Genomic DNA, 20,547 nt, shown 5'->3' with positions numbered 1-20,547 from the left:
TATCTTGTTTCCTTTTTTTTTTTTTTTTTTTTGAGACGAGTCTCACTCTGTCCCCCATGCTGGAGTGCAGTGGCACCATCTCGGCTCACTGCAAGCTCTGCCTCCCAGGTTCACGCCATTCTCCTGCCTCAGCCTCCCGAGTAGCTGGGACTACAGGCGCCCACTACCACGCCTGGCTAATTTTTTTGTATTTTTAATAGAGACAGGATTTCACCGTGTTAGCCAGGATGGCCTCAATCTCCTGACCTCATGATCTGCCTGCCTCGGCCTCCCAAAGTGCTGGGATTATAGGCGTGAGCCACCGCGCCTGGCCCATTTATCTCATTTCTTTCGTGACTCTAAAATCATCTCCAGCTAGGATCTGTGTGGGGGACTCCTGTTCACCACTAGTGTTAGGAAACATCTAGAGAATTGAGTAGGCTCATTAGTACTTCCCAAAGGAAAAGGTGTCATTTTTGATGCCTCAAGTCCTAGCCAAGGAGTCTGAGTCCCCTTGACCAGAGTTGAGCCACTTCAGATCCAGGGCCCAGCTGAATGCAGCTATGCACTTTTGACTGGCTGCATTAAACTCTTCTCGGGGATTGCTGGTGAAGCCCAGAGGCTGACGGACCCCAGCCTGAGTCATAGCTCCTCCCTGCTGAGCGTCCTCTTCTCCCCTTTGCCAGATGCTGTGCTGACACCTCCTCCCCTGGCTGCCCTGCCTGGCATGAGAGAAAGCAAACAGCCCAGATTTGGCTCTATCCCATGAAATGCGAATGTCTAACACAGGCTTTCTCTATCGTCTTCACGTTTACATTATGCACCTTAAAGAAGTGAAAACTAGCTGGGTGCAATGGCACAAGCCTGGAGCCCCAGCTACTTGGGAGGCTGAGGCAGGAGGATTATTTGAGCCCAGGAGTTTGAGTTTAGCTAGGGGAACACAGTAAGACCCTATTTCTAAAAACCAAAATGCAGTAAAAACTCATTTAATGAAGGTGTCCTTTATTTTCATGAAAGTAAAAATCCCGTAGATAATGTAAAGCAAGTAGTACTTCCCAGACTCCAAAGTGCCCCAAATCACCTGGGAATCTTACTCAAATGCAGATTCTGATACTGTGTGTCTAGGGCAGGACCTTCTGATGATGACCTGTGTTCCAACCTTGGCTTCACTGGGATGCAGGGCCAGGCTTCACTGGGATGCAGGGCCAGCCATAAACCTCATGAATACTCAGCGTCTCCTGGTCTCCACTCTCTGGTTGAGGACACAACAGTGGCTCTGGTTGAGGAAATCTACCCCGACCCTTAGTTTGCATCTTTTCCTTGTAAACCTCACCTAAGCCCAGTTATCAGTCACAGAATCAATGGAAACGATCACATCATCAGGCTTTTTAATGTTCCTGTTTGCCTTTTTATTGTTTCAGTGTTTAGTAAGCAAAGAGATGGTTAAAGTTTAGCAGTAGAGGAGATGCCAGAGGGACTGCCAGAGGGAGATGCCACAGGGAGATGCGCTGGGACTGGTGGATTCCAGGGCCCCTTACTATCCGTCCCCTACCTTCCTCTCAGGCATTAACCTTCCCCCACCATTAGCTCTGCTAAACTGTCTGTAGATTCAGACACACTACATCTCAGCTCCAGGCCTTTGCACGTGCTCCTCCCTGAAACACCCTTATTATCCACTCAGATTTGGAGTCACCTCTTGTGGTATAAGGCCTGAAATTAGGATTCAGTATTATGTCTGCCTTTTTTTTTTTTTTTTTTTTAACAGAGTCTTGCTCTGTCTCCCAGGCTGGAGTGCAGTGGTGCGATGTAAGCTCACTGCAACCTCTGCCTCCCAGTTCAAGTGATTTTCCTGCCTCAGCCTCCCAAGTAGCTGGAACTACAGGTGTGCACCACCATGCCTGGCTAATTTTTGTATTTTTAATAGAGACAGGGTTTCACCATGTTAGCCAAGCTGGTCTCAAACTCCTGACCTCAACTGATCCACCCGCCTCGGCCTCTCAAAATCCTGGGATTACAGGTGTGAGCCACCCTGCCCAGCCAGGATTCAGTATTATGTCTGCTTTGATACCTGGTAAGATCCAGGGGGGCCTCAGATGGCCAAACTGCAAGTCTCTCTCCCCACTCTGCTTCCACATATAAGGTTCCCTAACCAGATAGCTCCCCCTGTCAAGGGGAGCAGGCGCAGATTTGGAGGGGACAAATGCTTGTCCCGTCAGTAGCAGGCTTCAGTTCCCACCAGTCTGCCCATGGAATTATCCAAACAAGCCAATCACATCCTCTCTCGGGAACCAGGGCTCAACCCACCCCCTCCTCTTGTTACTGCAAAGCCTGCCTCCGTGGCCCCTGCCCGAACACTGTTCCCAGGTGCAACCCCCATGTGGCCCTGCATGGCGAGATGTCCTCCTTTCCCGGGCCTCGAGCGTATGCGACTAATAAATCTCCTCCATCTCATCTGCCCAGTGTTGGGTGTTGTGTGTTCAGCCATCACCATAGCCCTCAGGCAGAAGTCCATCCCTCACCAACAGGGAAGAGAGGCAGTGATCAAAACACCTCCTCCAGGAAGTCTTCCCTGAAGTTCGTAGTCTCGCTTCAGTGCCACTTCTTCCCTGCCCTGGTATTCTCTAACCGCCACTTACTGCCTGGTTTTCAGCCTCACTAGAATGTGGGCCACTAAGGGCCAACATGGTCCTACTTGCAGCTGCATTATCAGGGCCTACCATAATACCTTCCAAATGCTAACAACAACAAAAAAAAGACTTGTTGAAGACTGGACACGGTGGCTTACGCCTGTAATCCCAGCATTTTGGGAAGCCGAAACAGATGGATCACTTGAGGTTAGGAGTTTGAGACCAGCCTGGCCAACATTGTGAAACCTGTCTCTACCAAAAAATACAAAAATTAGGCCAGGTGCAGTGGCTCAAGCCTGTAATCCCAGCACTTTGGGAGGCCAAGGCAGGTGGATCACCTGAGGTCAGGAGTTCAAGACCAGCCTGACCAACATGGTGAGACCCCATCTCTATTAAAAATACAAAATTAGCCAGGCATGGTGGCGCGTGTCTATAATCCTAGCTACTTGGGAGGCTGAGGCAGGAGAATCGCTTGAACACGGGAGGCGGAGGTTGCAGCGAGCCAAGATCTGGCCATTGCACTCCAGCCTGGGTGACAGAGTGAGACTCCATCTCAGTCAATCAATCAGTATTAGCTGGGTGTGGTGGTGGGTATCTGTAGTCCCAGCTATTTGGGAGGCTGAGGCTGGAGAATCAGTTGAACCTGGGAGGCAGAGGTTGCAGTGAGCCGAGATCGTGCCATTGCACTCCAGGCTGGGTAACAGTGAGACTCCTTCTCAGAAAAAAAGAAGACTTGGTCAATATCTCTTTTTGTTCCTAAAGAACTGACATTTTACTTAGGTGATATTTTATTAGATTTTAGGTGCACTAACTGGTACATTTCACCTATTGTATGTCTATTTAAATTTAGGGGAGAAACGTTTCAATATGACATTGTTTTCCAGTTAGTTATTGAAGGGCACAGGAGACTGCAGATAGTCAGCTAAGGACAGGCTGATGACTCTCCGTGGCCTCTCACAGAACATTCCCTCAGCACATGCCTTGTGTGTTATCCCATTAAATAGCTAATCCTCTTATTGTCCTTTCTCTTAGGACAGCCTTTTGTTAGAAACCTTTGTCCCAGGCCCTGAGGGATCCTTCCTCTGGCCTTTATGAGACAAGAGCTGTGTGCTGCTCAGTAGCAGATCACAGGCTCCTCTGTGGCCATCACAACTTTTCTTTTTTTTTTTTTTTTTTTTTTTGAGACGGAGTCTCGTCGCCCAGGCAGTGCCATCCGCTCACTGCAGCTCCGCCTCCCGGTTCATGCTTTCTCCTCCTCAGCCTCCCGATACTGGCTCACGCCCACCCCCCCGCTATTTTGTATTTTAGTAGAGACAGGTTCACCGTTAGCCAATGTCTCGATCCCTGCCTTGTGATCCCCGCCCCGCCTCCAAGTGCTGGATTCAGCGTGAGCCACCGCCCCCTACACTTTCTGAATAATGCGAGACAGTATTAAAGGAGTAGACAAGGTGATCACTTCCATTTTTTTCACTGTAATCATTTGAGATCTTAGGACCAGCATGTATCGCTTTTACAAATTAAGAAAGTAATTAAATAATTTTTAATGGCCTCCACAATACCTGGCCATCATTCCAGCCCTGAAAAGACTTTCTGAGTCACGGTATTCCCGAGAAGAAACCACTCTGATAATGGGTCTGGATGGATCTCTAAGAGCACACTGGCTCCCCAAGCAGCACAGCTGAGACTGTGGGAGGGCCACTGTGAGTTCCCTGTCCCTGTGGGCGGAGACGCCCCTCTGCCCACTCCGATTCATTCTGCAGTCCGGGCTCTCTCCTCCCCTCCCTGCCCACTGTCCCTTCAGCACCTAGTTTCTCTTCTGTTATTAATAAACGTGTTGTTGTATTGAGACAGAGTCTAGCTCTTGTTGCCCAGGCTGGAGTGCAGTGGTGCGATCTCGGTTCACTGCAACCTCCGCCTCCTGGGTTCAAACAATTCTCTTGCCTCAGCCTCCCAAGTAGCTGAGATTACAGGCATGCGCCACTACGCCCAGCGAATTTTTGTATTTTTAGTGGAGACAGGGTTTTGCCACGTTGGCTGAGCTGGTCCCAAACTCCTGACTTCCAAGTGATCTGCCCATCTTGGCCTCCCAAAGTGCTGGGATTACAGGCGTGAGCCACTGTGCCTGGCCAAGAAACAAGTTTTTTTTTTTTTTTTTTTTTTTTTTTTTTTGAGATAGAGTCTCGCTCTGTCGCCCAGGCTGGAGTGCAGTGGCGCAATCTCGGCTCACTGCAAGCCCCGCCTCCTGGGTTCATGCCATTCTCCTGCCTCAGCTGGGACTGCAGGTGCCCGCCACCACGCCTGGCTAATTTTTTGTATTTTTAGTAGAGACAGGGTTTCACCATGTTAGCCAGGATGGTCTCGATCTCCTGACCTTGTGATCTGCCCGCCTCGGCCTCCCAAAGTGCTGGGATTACAGGCGTGAGCCACCGCGCCCGCCCGTAAACGTGTTTTTTTATAAACATGTCCTTCATAACAAATTTCTGACATCTCCATTATACTTACAGAATTTATATGGAAATTTTGAAGTAAGGAATTACAATGTATTTACCAAGATCATGACTGGAGATTGTCTTTCCAAACCCGACCATGTTGAATTCTTTTAAAATTCTGCCACTTACATTGAAGAGGGTGGGGCTGAGGAGGGCGCATATGTGAAAGCATGCTGGAAACTGAATGATTGGACACCTGTAACCTGCTGCTGTTCTCAGTGCTTGTGTCAGGTGGTAAACACATTTTGGTCCCAGGGCTTCTCCTGCCATCTACTAAGGCATTGTGAAGAATGCAGAGAGAGTGGCGATTACTCATTTTATCTCCACCTTAAAGGAAAGAAAGGTCATTTCCATGAACTGTCATAAAAAGTGTTGCCATTTGAGTAACAACATGGATTTTGTCTTTAGGGAAAGAATATGGCAAAGCTGATGCAAGATGGGTTTATTTCGATCCAACCATTGTGTCTGTGGAAATTCTGACCGTTGCCCTGGATGGGTCTCTGGCATTGTTCCTCATTTATGCCGTAGTCAAAGAAAAATATTACCGGTAGGTGCCCTTCTTCTGTCCTGCTGGAAGGAGGGGAGACATTACATGTCCCAACACTTAGGTGACCTTTGGAGTAGGTTGTGACCACACATACTTGTTAGATAAAAGGTAGAAGAATAGAGGCTGGGCGCGGTGGCTCACGCCTGTAATCCCAGCACTTTGGGAGGCTGAGGCGGGAGGATCACCTGATCCCAGGAGTTTGAGACCAGCCTAGGCAATACAGTGAGACCCTGTCTCTACAAGTAATAAAAAATTTTAAAATTAGGTGTGGTGGCACGCGCCTGTAGTCCCAGATACTTCAGAGGCAGAGGTGGGAGGATCACTTGAGCCTAGGAGATCAAGCCTGCAGTAAGCCATGATCACGCCACTGCACTCCAACCTGGGTGACATAGTAAGACCGTGTCTCCAAAAAAGCAGAAGAGAAATGAAAATTATTTTATGTGAGATAAGGGTGATGGTGCTACTGGGATCATTTCAGACTTTTCAGAATCAAAAATATGAGAAATATTATCTTAATAACAACCTAGACTCTGTAGAGGCAAGAATGGTGCTAACGCTCTTGGATGATTTGCCGCCAATACTTTGGAGAATAAAACGGTAATACGTCCATCCTTTTCCCCCCAAATCATTCAAGAAAACTCCTGTCCCCCTTAACAAAAAGTAAATTATCATATATAATTTGGAGTCAGACTTGCAAGATAAATAGGAAATCTTCTCAGAAGCAGATTGTGAAGGGTATGAGGCAGGCAGAGTGCAGAGAGGCCGGGTGCGGTGGCTCATGCCTATAATCCCAGCACTTTGGGAGGCCGAGGCAGGTGGATCACGAGATCGTAAGTTCGGGACCAGCCTGGCCAACATGGTGAAACCCCGTCTCTACTCAAAATACAAAAATTAGCTAGCCAGGCATGGTGGTGGGTGCCTGTAGTCCCAGCTACTCGGGAGGCTGAGGCAGGAGAATTGCTTGAACCTAGGAGGTGGAGGTTGCAGTGAGCCACGTTCGTGCCACTGCACTCCAGCCTGGGTGACAGAGCGAGACTTCGTCTCAAAAAAAAAAGAAAGATGAAAAAATTATCCATCCTATCAGACTCTGAGAGACTATAAACTCTCCTCCCTTCCTTCCTTTTCTTTCCTTAGGGACAGAGTGGCCTGGGGTGAATAGATTGCTATCTTGAGATGAATCCCTAAAACAATGTCAAGTAGGCACAGCTGCATTCCATTTTCCACCATCTTGTAATGAAGAAGTCTTATTTAAAGCTTCCTTCCCCACCCAATTTTAGAAAGATAGTTGGCAATAAAAATTAAATTTTTCCTTGGTACCTTGACATATTTTTCACTCCATGATGCTGGTTGCAAACTTACTACATGTGCCCATGGGTTTATTATTTCAAACATTTGTAATATTTGCATTATTGAGTCCTTGCCCAGTGCTTGGCCCTTTATCCTCATATCTCATTTAGTCTACGCTACATTGTTTGAGGAAGGGGTTATTACTCACTCTCCCCTTTTATAATGGCTCATGGTGAGATTCACAGTCAGGCCTCTCTGTGCTAAGTCAGGTGTGATCTCACCAAATTTCCCTAAGGATGGGTCAGGATCACTGAGGGTCCTTACTTAACTCTGAGAATAATCTAGAAAGGGCAGTGTTGCTCCTCTAAGGAAAGAATGAGCCTTCATTGATTAGATTGACTTACCCCCATCAAAACAGCACCACCCAACACCTGAGGCCCAACTTAGGGAGGTTTTCATAGCGAAGACTGTTGATGCTGCCATTACAGACAAGATGTCATGACTCTGATGCCAAACTGTGCCAAGGTGGTGGTTCATTCCGGGCTTCTTTGTCTCCAACAGGCATTTCCTGCAGATCACCCTGTGCGTGTGTGAGTTGTATGGCTGCTGGATGACCTTCCTCCCAGAGTGGCTCACCAGAAGCCCCAACCTCAACACCAGCAACTGGCTCTACTGTTGGGTTTACCTGTGTTTTTTTAACGGTGTGTGGGTTCTGATCCCAGGACTGCTACTGTGGCAGTCATGGGTGGAACTCAAGAAAATGCATCAGAAAGAAACCAGTTCAGTGAAAAAGTTTCAGTGAACTTTCAAAACCATAAACACCGTTATCTAACTTCATGAGCCAGAATGAATCAAATCTTTTTGTTTGGCCAAAATGTAATACATTCCAGTCTACACTTTGTTTTTGTATTGTTGCTCCTGAACAACCTGTTTCAAATTGGTTTTAAGGTGACCAGTTTTCGTTGTGTTGTTGTTCAATTAAATGGTGATATAGGGAAAAGAGAACAAATTTGAATTTGTAATAATAAAATGTTTAATTATACATTTTATGGCTGGCATTAATTGTTCCACATTAGTAAAACCAATTATCTTAGAATACTGCAGTGTTACATTAATTTTTTATTCCAAAGGACATGTTCTTGCCTCATCTTTTAATCTTCTCACTAGTCTTTTTTGGTTACCAGTGTGAAACCAGAAATGAATTGAAAGCTTCTGTTTTTATATTTATACTATTTAAAATTTGTGAACCCAACAAAACATGATAATAGGTGCTGGTGAGTGAGCTGACTCCTCCTGAGTAAATGGGTAAACGTTGGGGCCCCACGCAGACAGATGATTGATTTGTATCTGTCCTTTTTCAAGGAGGAAGATTGGAGATGCCTTGCAGAAATACATAATACCTTATGATGAAAAGTAAATCAGGAAATAGGAACACAGGGAAAGTGAGAGTGAGAAATAATAAGATGAGCATGAAACAAATATGCAAAATGCATGCCCTAACCTTCTACAGAATTGAGAGAAGGAAAGCACCAATTTGGCACTTACCCTCAGCACCAAGAGGGACGCATGATTGCATTGCGTTTCAGAAAACGCTCGTCTGGGAGATGAATTAGCAGTTCTGTGGTGGCGGGGGAGCAGTTACTTACATTAACTTGTTCAGCGCTTGCCTTTCTTACTGGACTCTTAAGCTCACAGATCTGATCTCTGCCTTGCCCAGTACATAGACCAGGCCCTTGGTATGTTGTGGCGGATGCTGTAGCTCTGATAGCTCAGTCTGTGTTCCACTCTCCTTCTAGGTTGGCTTCCTACAGAGGCTTACCCTGCAGAGGCTGCAGGCCCTGGTCCCAGATGCCAAATTGGTTTTACCTTTCAGAAGTACTTGAGAGATTTGGAGGGTGAAAATATAGAGGCCACTTTCTACTGTTTCCTTTCTCTCTCTCTGTCTCTCTCTCCTGTCTTCTTCCCTCCATCTCTCTCTCTCTCCCTGCCACCCCCACCCTCTCTCCCTCTTTTCTGTTTTGTGCAGACAAGTAAGATCATGGAAATGTGAGAGTTTGGCATTACTATACCAAGTGTCCAACTCCCTGGGTATCAAGAGGTAGTCATGGCTGAGCACAAAGGGTCTGTGGGCTGAGTAGCCCCAGTGGTGGCCTCACTGATAGTGCTGCCCTTGGGGGTGGTCCATTCTGTGGTCATCCCATAGTCACCCCCAGAGCTTAGCCAAGCATCTATATCCTGTAACCCAGCAGTTTGACTCCTAGGTATGTACCTCACAGAAATGCTTAATATATGCACCAAAGTGGCAGCATTATTCATAATAATCCCAAGCTGGAAACAATCTAAATGAATAAGTTATGGTATATACATAAATGGATTACTGTACAGCAGTGAAAACCAACAACCAGCGGGGCATGATGGCTCATGCCTGTAATACCAATGATTTGGGAGGCCAAGGCGGGAGGATCACTTGAGTCCAGGAGTTCAAGACTAGCCTTGAGCAACATAGTGAGACCCTCACTCCACAAATGGAAAAAAAAAAAAAGCTAGGTTTGGTGGCACCTGTAGCCCCAGCTACTCAGGAGGCTGAGGGGAGGATTGCCTGAGCCTGGGAAGTCAAGGCTGCAGTGAGCCATGATTACCCCACTGCACTCCAGCCTGGGTGACAGAGCAAGATCCTGTCTCGAAAGAAAACGAACAACCTTCTACTCATAACAACATGGAGAAATTTCGCAGACATAATGAGGAGCAAAAGGAGCCAGACCAAAAGAATACATATTCGGTGATTCTATTGATGTAAAGTTTAAAAACATAAAACTAATCAATGGTGTTAGAAATCAGGATGGCCAGGCGCAATGGCTCACACTTGTAATCCCAGCACTTTGGGAGGTTGAGGAGGGAGGATTGCTTGAGTCCAGGAGTTCAAGGCCAGCCTGGGCAAAATAGTGAGACCTAGTCTGTATAAAAAAACGAAAATAAAAAATGAAAAATCAAGAAATCAAGATGGAAATTGCCTTTGGGGAACAAGATGGGTGCAGTGATGGAGAGAAGTCATAGGGGCTTCTGGTAATGTCCTATTTTTTTCATTTGGGGTAGTTATAATTTGCAATAATTCATTTGGCTGTACACTTATAAATTGTATATATGTTATACTTTCTTATTTATTTATTTATATTGAGACAGGGTCTCTTATCACTGGAGTGCAGTGGCAAGATCATGGCTCACTGCAGCCTCAACCTCTCAGGCTCAAGCTATCCTCCCACCTCAGCCTCTCAAGCAGCTGGGACTATAGGCATGTGCTACCATGCCCAGCTAATTTAAATTGTTAATAGAAACAAGGTCTCACTATGTTGCTCAGGGTGTATTTTATTTTTGTTCATAGAATAATATCATTTTATTTGGTAATTTATTCAGTCAGATTTTCTAGTTCATTATCAGTAGTTATTCTTTCCTTCCCCATGGGCTAAACTCAGGCTGATGTGTTTTAACCATAGCCATAAACCTTTGTAAGGAAGTGAATTTTACATCACCTAATATGATTCTGTGTCCCCACCCAGATCCCATGTTGAATTATAATTCCCAGTGTTGGAGGAGGGGCCTGGTGGGAGGTGATTAGATCATGGGGGTGGTTTCTCATGGTTTAGCACCATCCCCCTAGTGCTGTCCCATGATAGAGCTCTCACGAGATCTGTTGTAAAGTGCGTAGCAATGTCCCTTTCGCGCTCTCTTCCTCTTGCTCCGGCCATGTAGGAAGTGCCGGCTTCACCTTGCCTTCCGCCATGATTCTAAGTTTCCTGAGGCTTCCCCCAGCCATGCCTCCTATACAGCCTGCAGAACCCTGAGCCAATTAAACCTCTTTTCTTATAAATTACCCAGTCTCGGGTAGTTATTTGTGGCAATGTGACAGTGGACTAATACATCATCCATGCACAACTTTTTATGATTACAACAACTGCATTAAGAAAAACACCTTCATATTTATTTAATTTGTGCACATTTATGGGATACATGAGAAAATTTGCTGCATGTATATAATGCGTAGTGATCATATCCTCCATTTCTTAAAATTTTATTTATTTTTTAAAATTTCTGGTATGAAGACATGAAAAATGTCTCCAGTGGTCCTCATGAAGACCCATTGCGGTGTCCTTGACAGCAAATTCAGGACAACTCGGGCTGTTTCTAGCAGCCTCCCTGGCGTGGGCCAACAGTGCGCCAGCAGGAGCATCTGCGCAGGCCTTCCCATGAGGGATTACCCAGCATGGTTCCAGGGCTTTGCTCTCTGCTGATCTGGCTCAATCCAAGGGTAAACAGAGTAGAGCAAAGTGGACGGGCTGCCAATCCTGCCGGCAGTACTGCAAGCATGATTTCTCTCCATTGAGTTTTTGCTGAGTATCAAATGGGAGAGAAATGGGGATTATACTCTGACAGGAACTTGGAGTACAGACCACTCTGCTGCCAAGTAAGGACACATCTAAATGCCTTCACAATGAAGTGAGCTGGGAGGAGGGTTGGTGTCCCTGTGTAGCAGTTAAGGAGCCACAATCACTGTGAGTAGAATCTCGTCACGCCCTGACACAAGGAGGTGGGAGCAGGCACACTGAGGGGATGCTGTAGTTCATTGATTCAAGATGTACTTTCCCCCACGTTTTAACATTTTTAAAATTAGGATGCATTTTGCAGTTTATGTGTCATAATTTAGTTGGCAGTGGCTCTTTTTTTTTTTTCTTTTTTTCTTTTGAGACAGGATCTCGCTCTGTTGCCCAGGCTTGAGGGCAGTGGCTTGATCTTGGCTCACTGGAGTGCCGTGGCCCGATCTTGGCTTACTGCAACCTCTGTCTCCCAGGCTCAAGTGATCGTCCCTCCTCAGCCTCCAGAGTTGCTGGGACCACAGGTGTGCACCACCACACCCAGCTAATTTTTGTCATTTTAGGTTTTTGTTTGTTTGTTTTGAAGAGACGGGGTTTTGCCATGTTGCCCAGGCTGGTCTTGAACTCCTGGGCTCAAGCAATCTGCCTGCCTCAGCCTCCCAAAGTGTGGGATTACAGGTGTGAGCCACCACACCCTGCCAGTTTGTTCTGTCCAAAGTACAGTACATCTTATGCTTGACGGCCTCTTAGATTCAATGAACAAGGCACTGCCTCAATATTGCTTCCCTCTTCAAGCCTCAATATCTCCAACTACTTGATAAACAGTTGGAATTTATTTTCTTTCTTTTTTTTTTCTTTTGAGACAGGGTCTCTCTCTGTGTCACCTCAGGCTGGAGTGCAGTGGCACAATCACAACTCACTGTAGCTTCGACTTCCCAGGCTCAAGCAATCCTCCCACCTCAGCTTCCCACGTAGCTGGAACCACAGGCACAGCCACCACGCCTGGCTTTTTTTTTTTTTTTTTTTCGGTAGAGATGGGGTCTAATGTTGCCCAAGCTGGTCTCAAACTTGTAGGCTCTGGCAGTCTTCCTGCCTTGGCCTCCCAAAGTGCTGGAATTACAGGCATGAGCCACTAGTGGCACCTGGCAGAATTTATTTTAAAAGTCTACGTTTTGCTTGCGACCTTTAGAGATCTGTTACTCTGGTACCTTCTATCCTCTGCCCGTCACATTTGTTGCCTGGGAGCCAGCCATAGAAAGCATGCTTTCACGAATATATAAAATGATTCGCAATGGGTTTTGAACAGCTTATATTGTAGGGAGTGATTCGGGCAAAGAATCCATCCCTCCTGCTGTGGTTTGAACGTGTCTCCCAAAAAGGACACTTAATCCCTGGTGCAACAGCGTTGAGAGGTAGGACCTTTAAGAGGTGATTAGGTCATGAGGGCTGTGCTGTCATTAATGGATTAATGCCCTTATTGCTGAGTAGGTTAGTTATCACAGCAGAGCAACTTCCTGATAAAAGAATGAGTTTGGCTCCCTCTTTCTGTCACTCAGTCTCTCTCTCTCAGTCTCTCTCTCTGTCTCTCTCTCTCTCTCTCATGCTTGTGCCCTTTTGCCTTTCCACCCTTCTGCCATGAGATGACACAGCAGAACTCCCTCACCAGACACAGTCCCTCAATCTTGAACTTCCAGCCTCGGGAACCATGAGCCAGATAAATCTGTGTATTATAAATTATCCAGACCCAGGTTTTCTGTTACAGCAGCACAAAATGGACTAAGATACCTCCCCAGTGTTGTTTATACTGTAAATTTTTGTACATTCACCTTCCCAACTCCACAGGAACCTCTCAAAGTCACACTTAGAATCCTAGAATCTTACATTACTTAAAGGGGCTTTGGAGAGGTCCAGTTTATAGACACAGAAACTGAGGCACATGGGTCAGATTACCTCCCCAAGGCCACATAGCTTTTTTTTTGAGACAGGATCTCACTATGTTGCCCAGGCTGAAGGGCAGTGGTGCAATCACAGCTCACTGCAGCCTCAATCCCAGGCTCAAGGGATCCTCCCACCACAGCCTCCTGAGTAGTTGAGACATATGCCACCATACCTGGCTAATTTTTAAGTTTTTTGTAGAGATGGGGTCTCACTATGTTGTGTAAGCTGGTCTCAAACTCCCAGGCTCAAGCGATCCACCCACCTTAGCCTCCCAAATTTTGTGGATTTTTTAATGCTCTAAAAAAATCAACGTAAACACATTTCTGATCATTTGGGTCTATTCATTATACTTGAGTAGCCACTGAATTTTATTTTTCGCTTTTTTGTCTATGAATGGTCCTGTTTGTATTTCTCACTGGTTGGACCAAGTCACTTACAATGCAGTGCTTTTTCTAGAGAGAGAGGTAACAAAACAAAGGAGACTCTCAGGGGTCCCTGCTTTTTCACATTTGAGCAACACTACACTACAACACATTGCTTCGTGTTCCCCGCTATGGTGTGTTTGTTGATGATGCATTTTAATAATAAGTAAATTAGAAATTCTGCCTTTGCCTCTCATTTCTGATACATGGTATTGTGCTGAGAGTGAAGATGAACAGATCTTTGGCATTTTGTGGTTACCTTTTGGGAGTCGGACTGATTTCAGTCCCTGGGGGTAGGATCTAATTTCTAAGAACTGGAAGCAGGAAACCGATTTCACAGGTTTGCCCCTGAGCGCCCCTGGTTTGAACGGTCTCCATGCATTCAGTCCCTGTCCTGACATCTGATCACCAATATCCATGCTCCCTTTAACACTGACATCTGGTGGCCCTGGAGTAGTAGGACAGTAGTTGGGTGGCTCAGCGGTGGTTTTGATGAGATGACCTTATTCTATATAATAAAGCAGGTGGCTGTTGCGGCACAGGGGCCACCCTTTCCCCAGGATCCCCTCCAGTGACTCACTCCCTTCCGCTCACCCCACACCCACTTAGCACTTCTGGCCCCAGAAGCCTCCAAGCAGATCCTGTGTCCTCTGAACACACTCCCTCACCCCCCCGCCCCGCCCTCCCCCACCCCCAGCAGCAGGCAGGCTCTTGATGGTGGCCTGGGTGGGAGGAAGGGAACTGATCCCTTGGGTCTGTGTCCGCTGCCATCTTGGCCCAGATTCTGGTGCTGGATGGCCAATGATTTATTGCCTCCCAGGGCAGCAGGTGGCTGGGGTATTTTTAGTGTCTAAAGCATTTAGGGGAAGGGTTTGGAGTGGGTGGGGGCAGCCGTGAGGTCTGAGAGAGTTCACTCTTCCAAGGTTTCGGTTCAAAGCCTCTAGACGGTGGGTCTCCATCCTTACCTCCTTCATGCCTTCCAGCTCTGGGTAAAGGTGTACCCACTTTAAAAATCACACTTCTGTCTTCTTGCGTCTATGTGCCTTTTTCTTTTTTCTAGTCAGCTCATAAACACATGCTAGAGATGGTGATCCCTTTGGGATGCCAAATTGTTGGGTATCTAGGAAAAGGACTGGCTGTGATTGGCACCCCATGTGCGTGTTCACTCCACTCCAAAGCACTTTTCTGCTCATTGTATTATCTGATCCTCACTATAATCTCATGAACCCCATGGACAGGGATTATCGAAGAGCCTGGCAACAACAAAAGGTGAGCGGCCTGCCCAGTGCCATGGGGAACAGTCACAGCCAGGACGCCTGCGATGGGTGGGGCGGGGCCCAGAGCCCAGGCTGTGCCACCAGGCAGTGCTGAGTTACAACTGCCCCTTGCCAGGGGGAGACTTGACAAGATATGTAACTGCCCTCATCCTCAGCCTCCACACCCCAAAAACTGCGACTCCTAGTGCTTAGCACGTAACGTTGTGGGGACGAGCATGTAATAAACACTCAATATAACTGTTCTTGTGTATGCCAGCTCACACATTTAGTGGCTTTGCATCTGTCCATGGTACAGGCCCTGAATATAGGACAGTCTCAGAACTGTAAAACACGCCAGGGTGCTCAGGACTAGAGCAGAACAACTGGCCGAAACCTGCGGCTCCTGAGCCGGGAACATCACAGAGAATAAAATGTAAAAATGTAAAAGCTGTGCATCCAGAAGCTTCGTCAATCAGACAGCCTGAGAGTGGATTTGCGTTCCTTTCACTCTGGAATGACTTGGTGGTGTTAAGTCTGTGATGCCTTGGCCTTGGCAACCCTGTGTTTTCTTTCTTTCTTTCTTTCTTTCTTTTTTTTTTTTTTTGAGATGGAATCTCCCTGTGTCACCCAGGCTGGAGTACAGTGGCGCAACCTCAGCTCACTGCAATCCCCACCTCCCGGGTTCGAGTGATTCTCCTGCCTCAGCCTCCCGAGTAGCTGGGATTATAGGTGCGCGCCGTGATGCCCGGCTAATTTTTGTATTTTTAGTAGAGATGGGGTTTCACCATGTTGGCCAGGCTGGTCTTGGACTTCCAATCTCAGGTGATCCACCCGTCTCAGCCTCCCAAAGTGCTGGGATTACAGGCGTGAGCCACCATGCCCGGCCCCCTGGCTTCCTTTCTAAGGATACATTCTGCCTGTGCTTCAGAGTAGAGGGGTTTTCATCAGCTCCTGGATGGAATGGTGTCGGCACAGGGAACCCCCACTAGAGACCTGGAGAAATCAGGGAAATGAAATGACTGAGCCGTCTGCAGCAGGTGAGTGGGGACGGGCTGTGATTGTAAGTTGTCAGCTCCTGCATTTGCCCCAAACCAGCTGGGCCAGAACCCCTGGGGTTCACCTTCCCACAGCAGCTGCCTCTACGATTTCCAGAGCCTGACCAAGGAATGCGACTCAGGGTGCTGGGCTGATGGAGAAGGGCTGCTGTAAGTTTGATCTTGGCTTTGCGTGGGCCTGTCAGCACACTACAGGTCTGGGGGCCACTGAGTCCCGCCCCTGTTGGGTGCCTCTGTACCTTATAACTGGGCCTCTGCCTACATTTCTGTCTTGTTAACACTTCAGTTTTTCATGAGAGCAGAGTCTGTCTCAAACCTCAGTTCATTTGCCTGTTGGCCCCGAAACCCTAACTAGACCTAGCCAGTGGAAAGGGGTTGGCAGTGGTGGTAAAGATGTGAAGATACAAGGAACCGGGTGCTTTTCCTGTTAGTGCCGGCCCTGACTGACGCCAACCCCTACTCTGGAAAGGCTTGTCATTAGTTCTCTAGTCCAACGTTAAGTTCTGTGTAGAAAGGGTTCCATGGTCATGATCAAACACTCTGTCACCATCTCCCCCACATGCCATGCCTTAGAGATTGGATATTCCCATAATCATATGAAGGGTTTTGAGATGTCCTGCATTAGAGAAACTTGTTTAGTGTCATTGAATCCAGCATTTCTCAAGCATGTTGGACCAAGGAAACCTCTTTTCAGATCAGTTCTTTACATCCTTCAGAACTAGTGTTTCACAGAACCTACCTTGAAAACAAGGCCCAAACCAGGCCACAGCCACCTCGTGACAGCTATCAGCTGCTTTGACTTGTGGCTGCACTCCACCCTGGATGGCATCTCCTTGGATGCTGAACTCTGCTGAAATAGAACCTGAGGTCATTGCATCACGAGCCAGCACAGCCTGGCCCATCTTCCTAGCCCTAATCCCACCAGCCTTGGCTTCCTTCCACTAGCCACCAGTTTGCCTACGACAGCAGAAGATTCCCCTGTGTGTTCACATCTGCCACACCACCCTCACTATTCCCACCCAGATAATGATACCTAAAAGGTGCAGCTTGCCTTGGGGCTGGGAGCCCATTGGACAGAGATTTTCTTGCTTCTCACCTTTGAAAACAAGAATTTAATTCTTATCCCCCATACTCCACTCACACACATATTTCCCTTCTTCCCTCCTCCCAATATAAATATTTAGTTAAATGAGTATTTAGTATTTACATTATCGTGACTATGGAAAAATTATCCACAAGTGAGTCATTTAGGATACTATGATTACGTTTCTTTTCAGGGCAACATTTTGTTTTCCCAAGAGCTGATCATTGCCTTTTTTTTTTTTTCTGTTTGTTTGCTTAGTTTTCTACATACTTATCAATAATTCAATGCCATACTCTGCCAAAACGGAAAACTTCCCCAATATAATCAAATAGATAGGTAAACTGTTGGTGGTGATTGGTTGGTCGGCTGGCTGGTTTGCAACATCCTTCCACTAGGAACAATTAGTCCCCTTGCTCTCATCTATGCTGGTTGCTCTGGAAGCCTCTGCATAGCCATGGTTCTGGAAATTCCTTTGCCTCCCTCTAGTGTTGAATTCCACGTTGCCTAGATGCCATGTCTGCATCTTGGTTCATTCTTTTAAGGGAGCAAAACTACAGTCACTTCCTAACAGAAAGTGAATGAGCCCTTGCGTGTCCGAGAAATGTCATTATGCTATGCTCACAATTGATTTATAGTTTAGGTATAAAATTCTAGGTTGGAAATAATTCTTCCTCTGAATTTTTACTTTCTATTTTAAAATAATTTTAGACTTACAGAAAAGCTGCAAAGACACTGCAGAGTTCTATGTAATGTCTTTATGCAGCTCACATAGCCATAGTACAATGATCAAAACTAGGAAAATCACTTTGGTATACTACTACTTACTAAACTACAGACTTCAGATATAACCAATGTTTCCAATGTCATTTGATTTTTCCATGATCCAATGTGGCATTCCACTTTGCTTTGGTTGCTAAGTCTTCTCAGTCTCTTCCCGTCCTAGGCAGTCTTTCTTTGTCTTTCATGACTTTGACAGTTTTGAAAAAGACTGGTCAGTTATTTTTTTGGAATGTCCCTCAATTTGGATTTGCTTGATGTTTTCCTCATGATTAGACAGTTACGGGTTTGGGGCAAGAATACCACGGAGGTAACGTGCCCGTCTCAGTACATCGTGTTGGGTGCTTGATGTTGATCAGACTTATTACTGGTGATGCTAACCTTGATCATGTGGTGAAAGTGGTTTCTGCTAGTTTCTCCATCATAAAGTGTTTTCCTTTTGCAGATAATAAATATATTAGTGGACATACTTTGAGACTATGTAAATATCCTGTTAATCCTCAAACTTTTACCAACTAATTATAGCATTCATTGATGAATCTTGCCTACAACAAACATTACTGTAATGTTCTTTTTTTTGAGACGGAGTCTCGCTCTGTCGCCCAGGCTGGAGTGCAGTGACGCAATCTCGGCTCACTGCAAGCTCCGCCTCCCAGGTTCACGCCATTCTCCTGCCTCAGCCTCTCCGAGTAGCTGGGACTACAGGCGCCAGCCACCACGCCTGGCTAATTTTTTTTCGTATTTTTAGTAGAGACGGGGTTTCACCATGGTCTCGATCTCCTGACCTCGTGATCCGCCCGCCTCGGCCTCCCAAAGTGCTGGGATTACAAGCGTGAGCCACTGCGCCCGGCCTACTGTAATGTTCTAATAGTGATTTTCTTTTTTCCTCATGTCTTTTACATTTATTAATTGGAATTCTCTTGTAGGGTAGAGCTATTTCTTCTCCATTTATTTAGTCATTCAATTATTTATTTTTATTAGCACTGACTCATATTTATTTTATCCTATGGGTCACTGGACAATTTTGTTGTTCAAATTGCCCTCGGAAATTAGAAGGCTTTGCTCCATTATCATTTATTTATTTATTTATTTATTTATTTATTTATTGAGATGGAGTCTTGCTCTGTCACCCAGGCTGGAGTGCAGTGGTGTGATCTCGGCTCACTGCAAGCTCCGCCTCCCGGGTTCACGCCATTCTCCTGCCTCAGCCTCCTGAGTAGCTGGGATTAAAGCGTGTGCCACCACACCTGGCTGATTTTTGTATTTTGGGTAAAAATGGGGTTTAACCATGTTGGCCGGACTGGTCTCGAACTCCTGACCTCAGGTGATCCACCCACCTCGGCCTCCCAAAGTGCTGGAATTACAGGCGTGAGCCAGCGCGCCCGGCCCTGGCTCCATTATCCTTTAGATTTTAGTGTTGCTATTAAAAAGTTTAATGCCATTCTGATTCCTGATCTTTTGTATGTGAACTGTTTTCCTCTTTTATGATGTTCAGAAAGTTCACAATATTGTGCTTTTGTGTTTATTTTTTAAAAGGTATTTTTTAAATTGTACGTAATTTTATATTTAAATATACTGTATATTCAAGGTACACAATATTTTGATATATTTATCTTGATGTACATAGTGAACTGATTACTAGAGTCATGCAAATTAACATACCCATCGTCTCATATACTATAGTTTCTTTCTTTCTTCCTGTATTTCTTTTTTTTTTTTTTTTTGAGACAGAGTCTCACTCTGTCGCCCAGGCTGGAGTGCAGCGGCATGAACATGGCTGGCTCACTGCAGCCTCCGCCTCCTGGGCTCAAGCAATTCTCCCTGAATTGCTGGGACTACAAGCACAAGCCACCATGCCCAGCTGATTTTGCTTTTTTATTTTTGGTAGAAATGGGGTCTCACTATATTGCCCAGGCTAGTCTCGAACTCCTAGGATCAAGTGATCCGCCTGCCCCCAGCTTCCCAAAGTGCTGGAATTACAGGCATGAGCCACGGCACCTGGCCTGTTCTTGCTTTATTTCTCTGATAATTCACGCCCTCTACTTTTTCTGTTTTGTCTTTCTGGAACTGCCATGATTCTGATGCTAAACTTTTGGACTAATTGTTTAGTTTTCCTCTGTTTTCAGTTTCTATTTTTCTTTTTAGATGGTGTTTTGTTCTTTCACCCAGGCTAGAGTGCAGTGGCACGATCTCAGCTCACCGCAACCTGTGCCTTCCAGTTTCAAGCGATTCTCGTGCCTCAGCCTCCCAAGTAGCTGGGATTACAGGCTCTTGCCACCACGCCCAGCTAATTTTTGTATTTTTAGTAGAGATGAGGTTTCACCATGTTGGCCAGGCTGGTCTTGAACTCCTGACCTCGTGATCAGCCTGCCTTGGCCTCCCAAAGTGCTGGAATTACAGGTGTGAGCCACTGCACCTGACCTCAGTTTCTATTTTTCATCTTTTTGTTCTACTTTATAAGAAATTTTTGTTTGTACTTTACCTTCCAATTTTGCAGTGGATTTTTCAGTGTGGAGGCCAAGAGCACTATCTTGTTTTTGAAATATTTTTTTGGCCAGGTGCAGTGGCTTACACCTGTAATTCCAGCACTTTGGGAGGCTGAGGTGGGAGAATCACTTGAGGCCAGGAATTCAAGACCAACCTGGGCAACACAGCGAGACTCTATCTCTACCAAAAAAAAATAAATAAATAAAATTGTTTTTTAATTAGCTGGGTGTGG

General features: G+C 46.1%; 1 protein-coding gene across 1 annotated transcript in view; it reads left to right on the top strand.

Moving 5' to 3' along the window:
- EBPL (EBP like) overlaps nucleotides 1-7,976 on the top strand; it is a 31,190-nt gene extending 23,214 nt beyond the window's left edge. The window contains exons 3-4 of the mRNA XM_003270097.3: nucleotides 5,504-5,642; nucleotides 7,491-7,976. Of these exons, the coding sequence (XP_003270145.1) occupies nucleotides 5,504-5,642; nucleotides 7,491-7,731 (380 nt within the window). The 3' untranslated portion in view covers nucleotides 7,732-7,976. The remainder of the gene's footprint in view (nucleotides 1-5,503; nucleotides 5,643-7,490) is intronic.
- Nucleotides 7,977-20,547: the final 12,571 nt, after the last annotated feature.

This window comes from Nomascus leucogenys, chromosome 5 (genome assembly GCF_006542625.1).
Source record: "Nomascus leucogenys isolate Asia chromosome 5, Asia_NLE_v1, whole genome shotgun sequence".
NCBI classification, from domain to species: Eukaryota; Metazoa; Chordata; class Mammalia; order Primates; family Hylobatidae; genus Nomascus; species Nomascus leucogenys.
The sequence above is the reverse complement of the archived record's forward strand: the minus strand, read 5'-3'. Positions and strand labels throughout refer to the sequence as shown.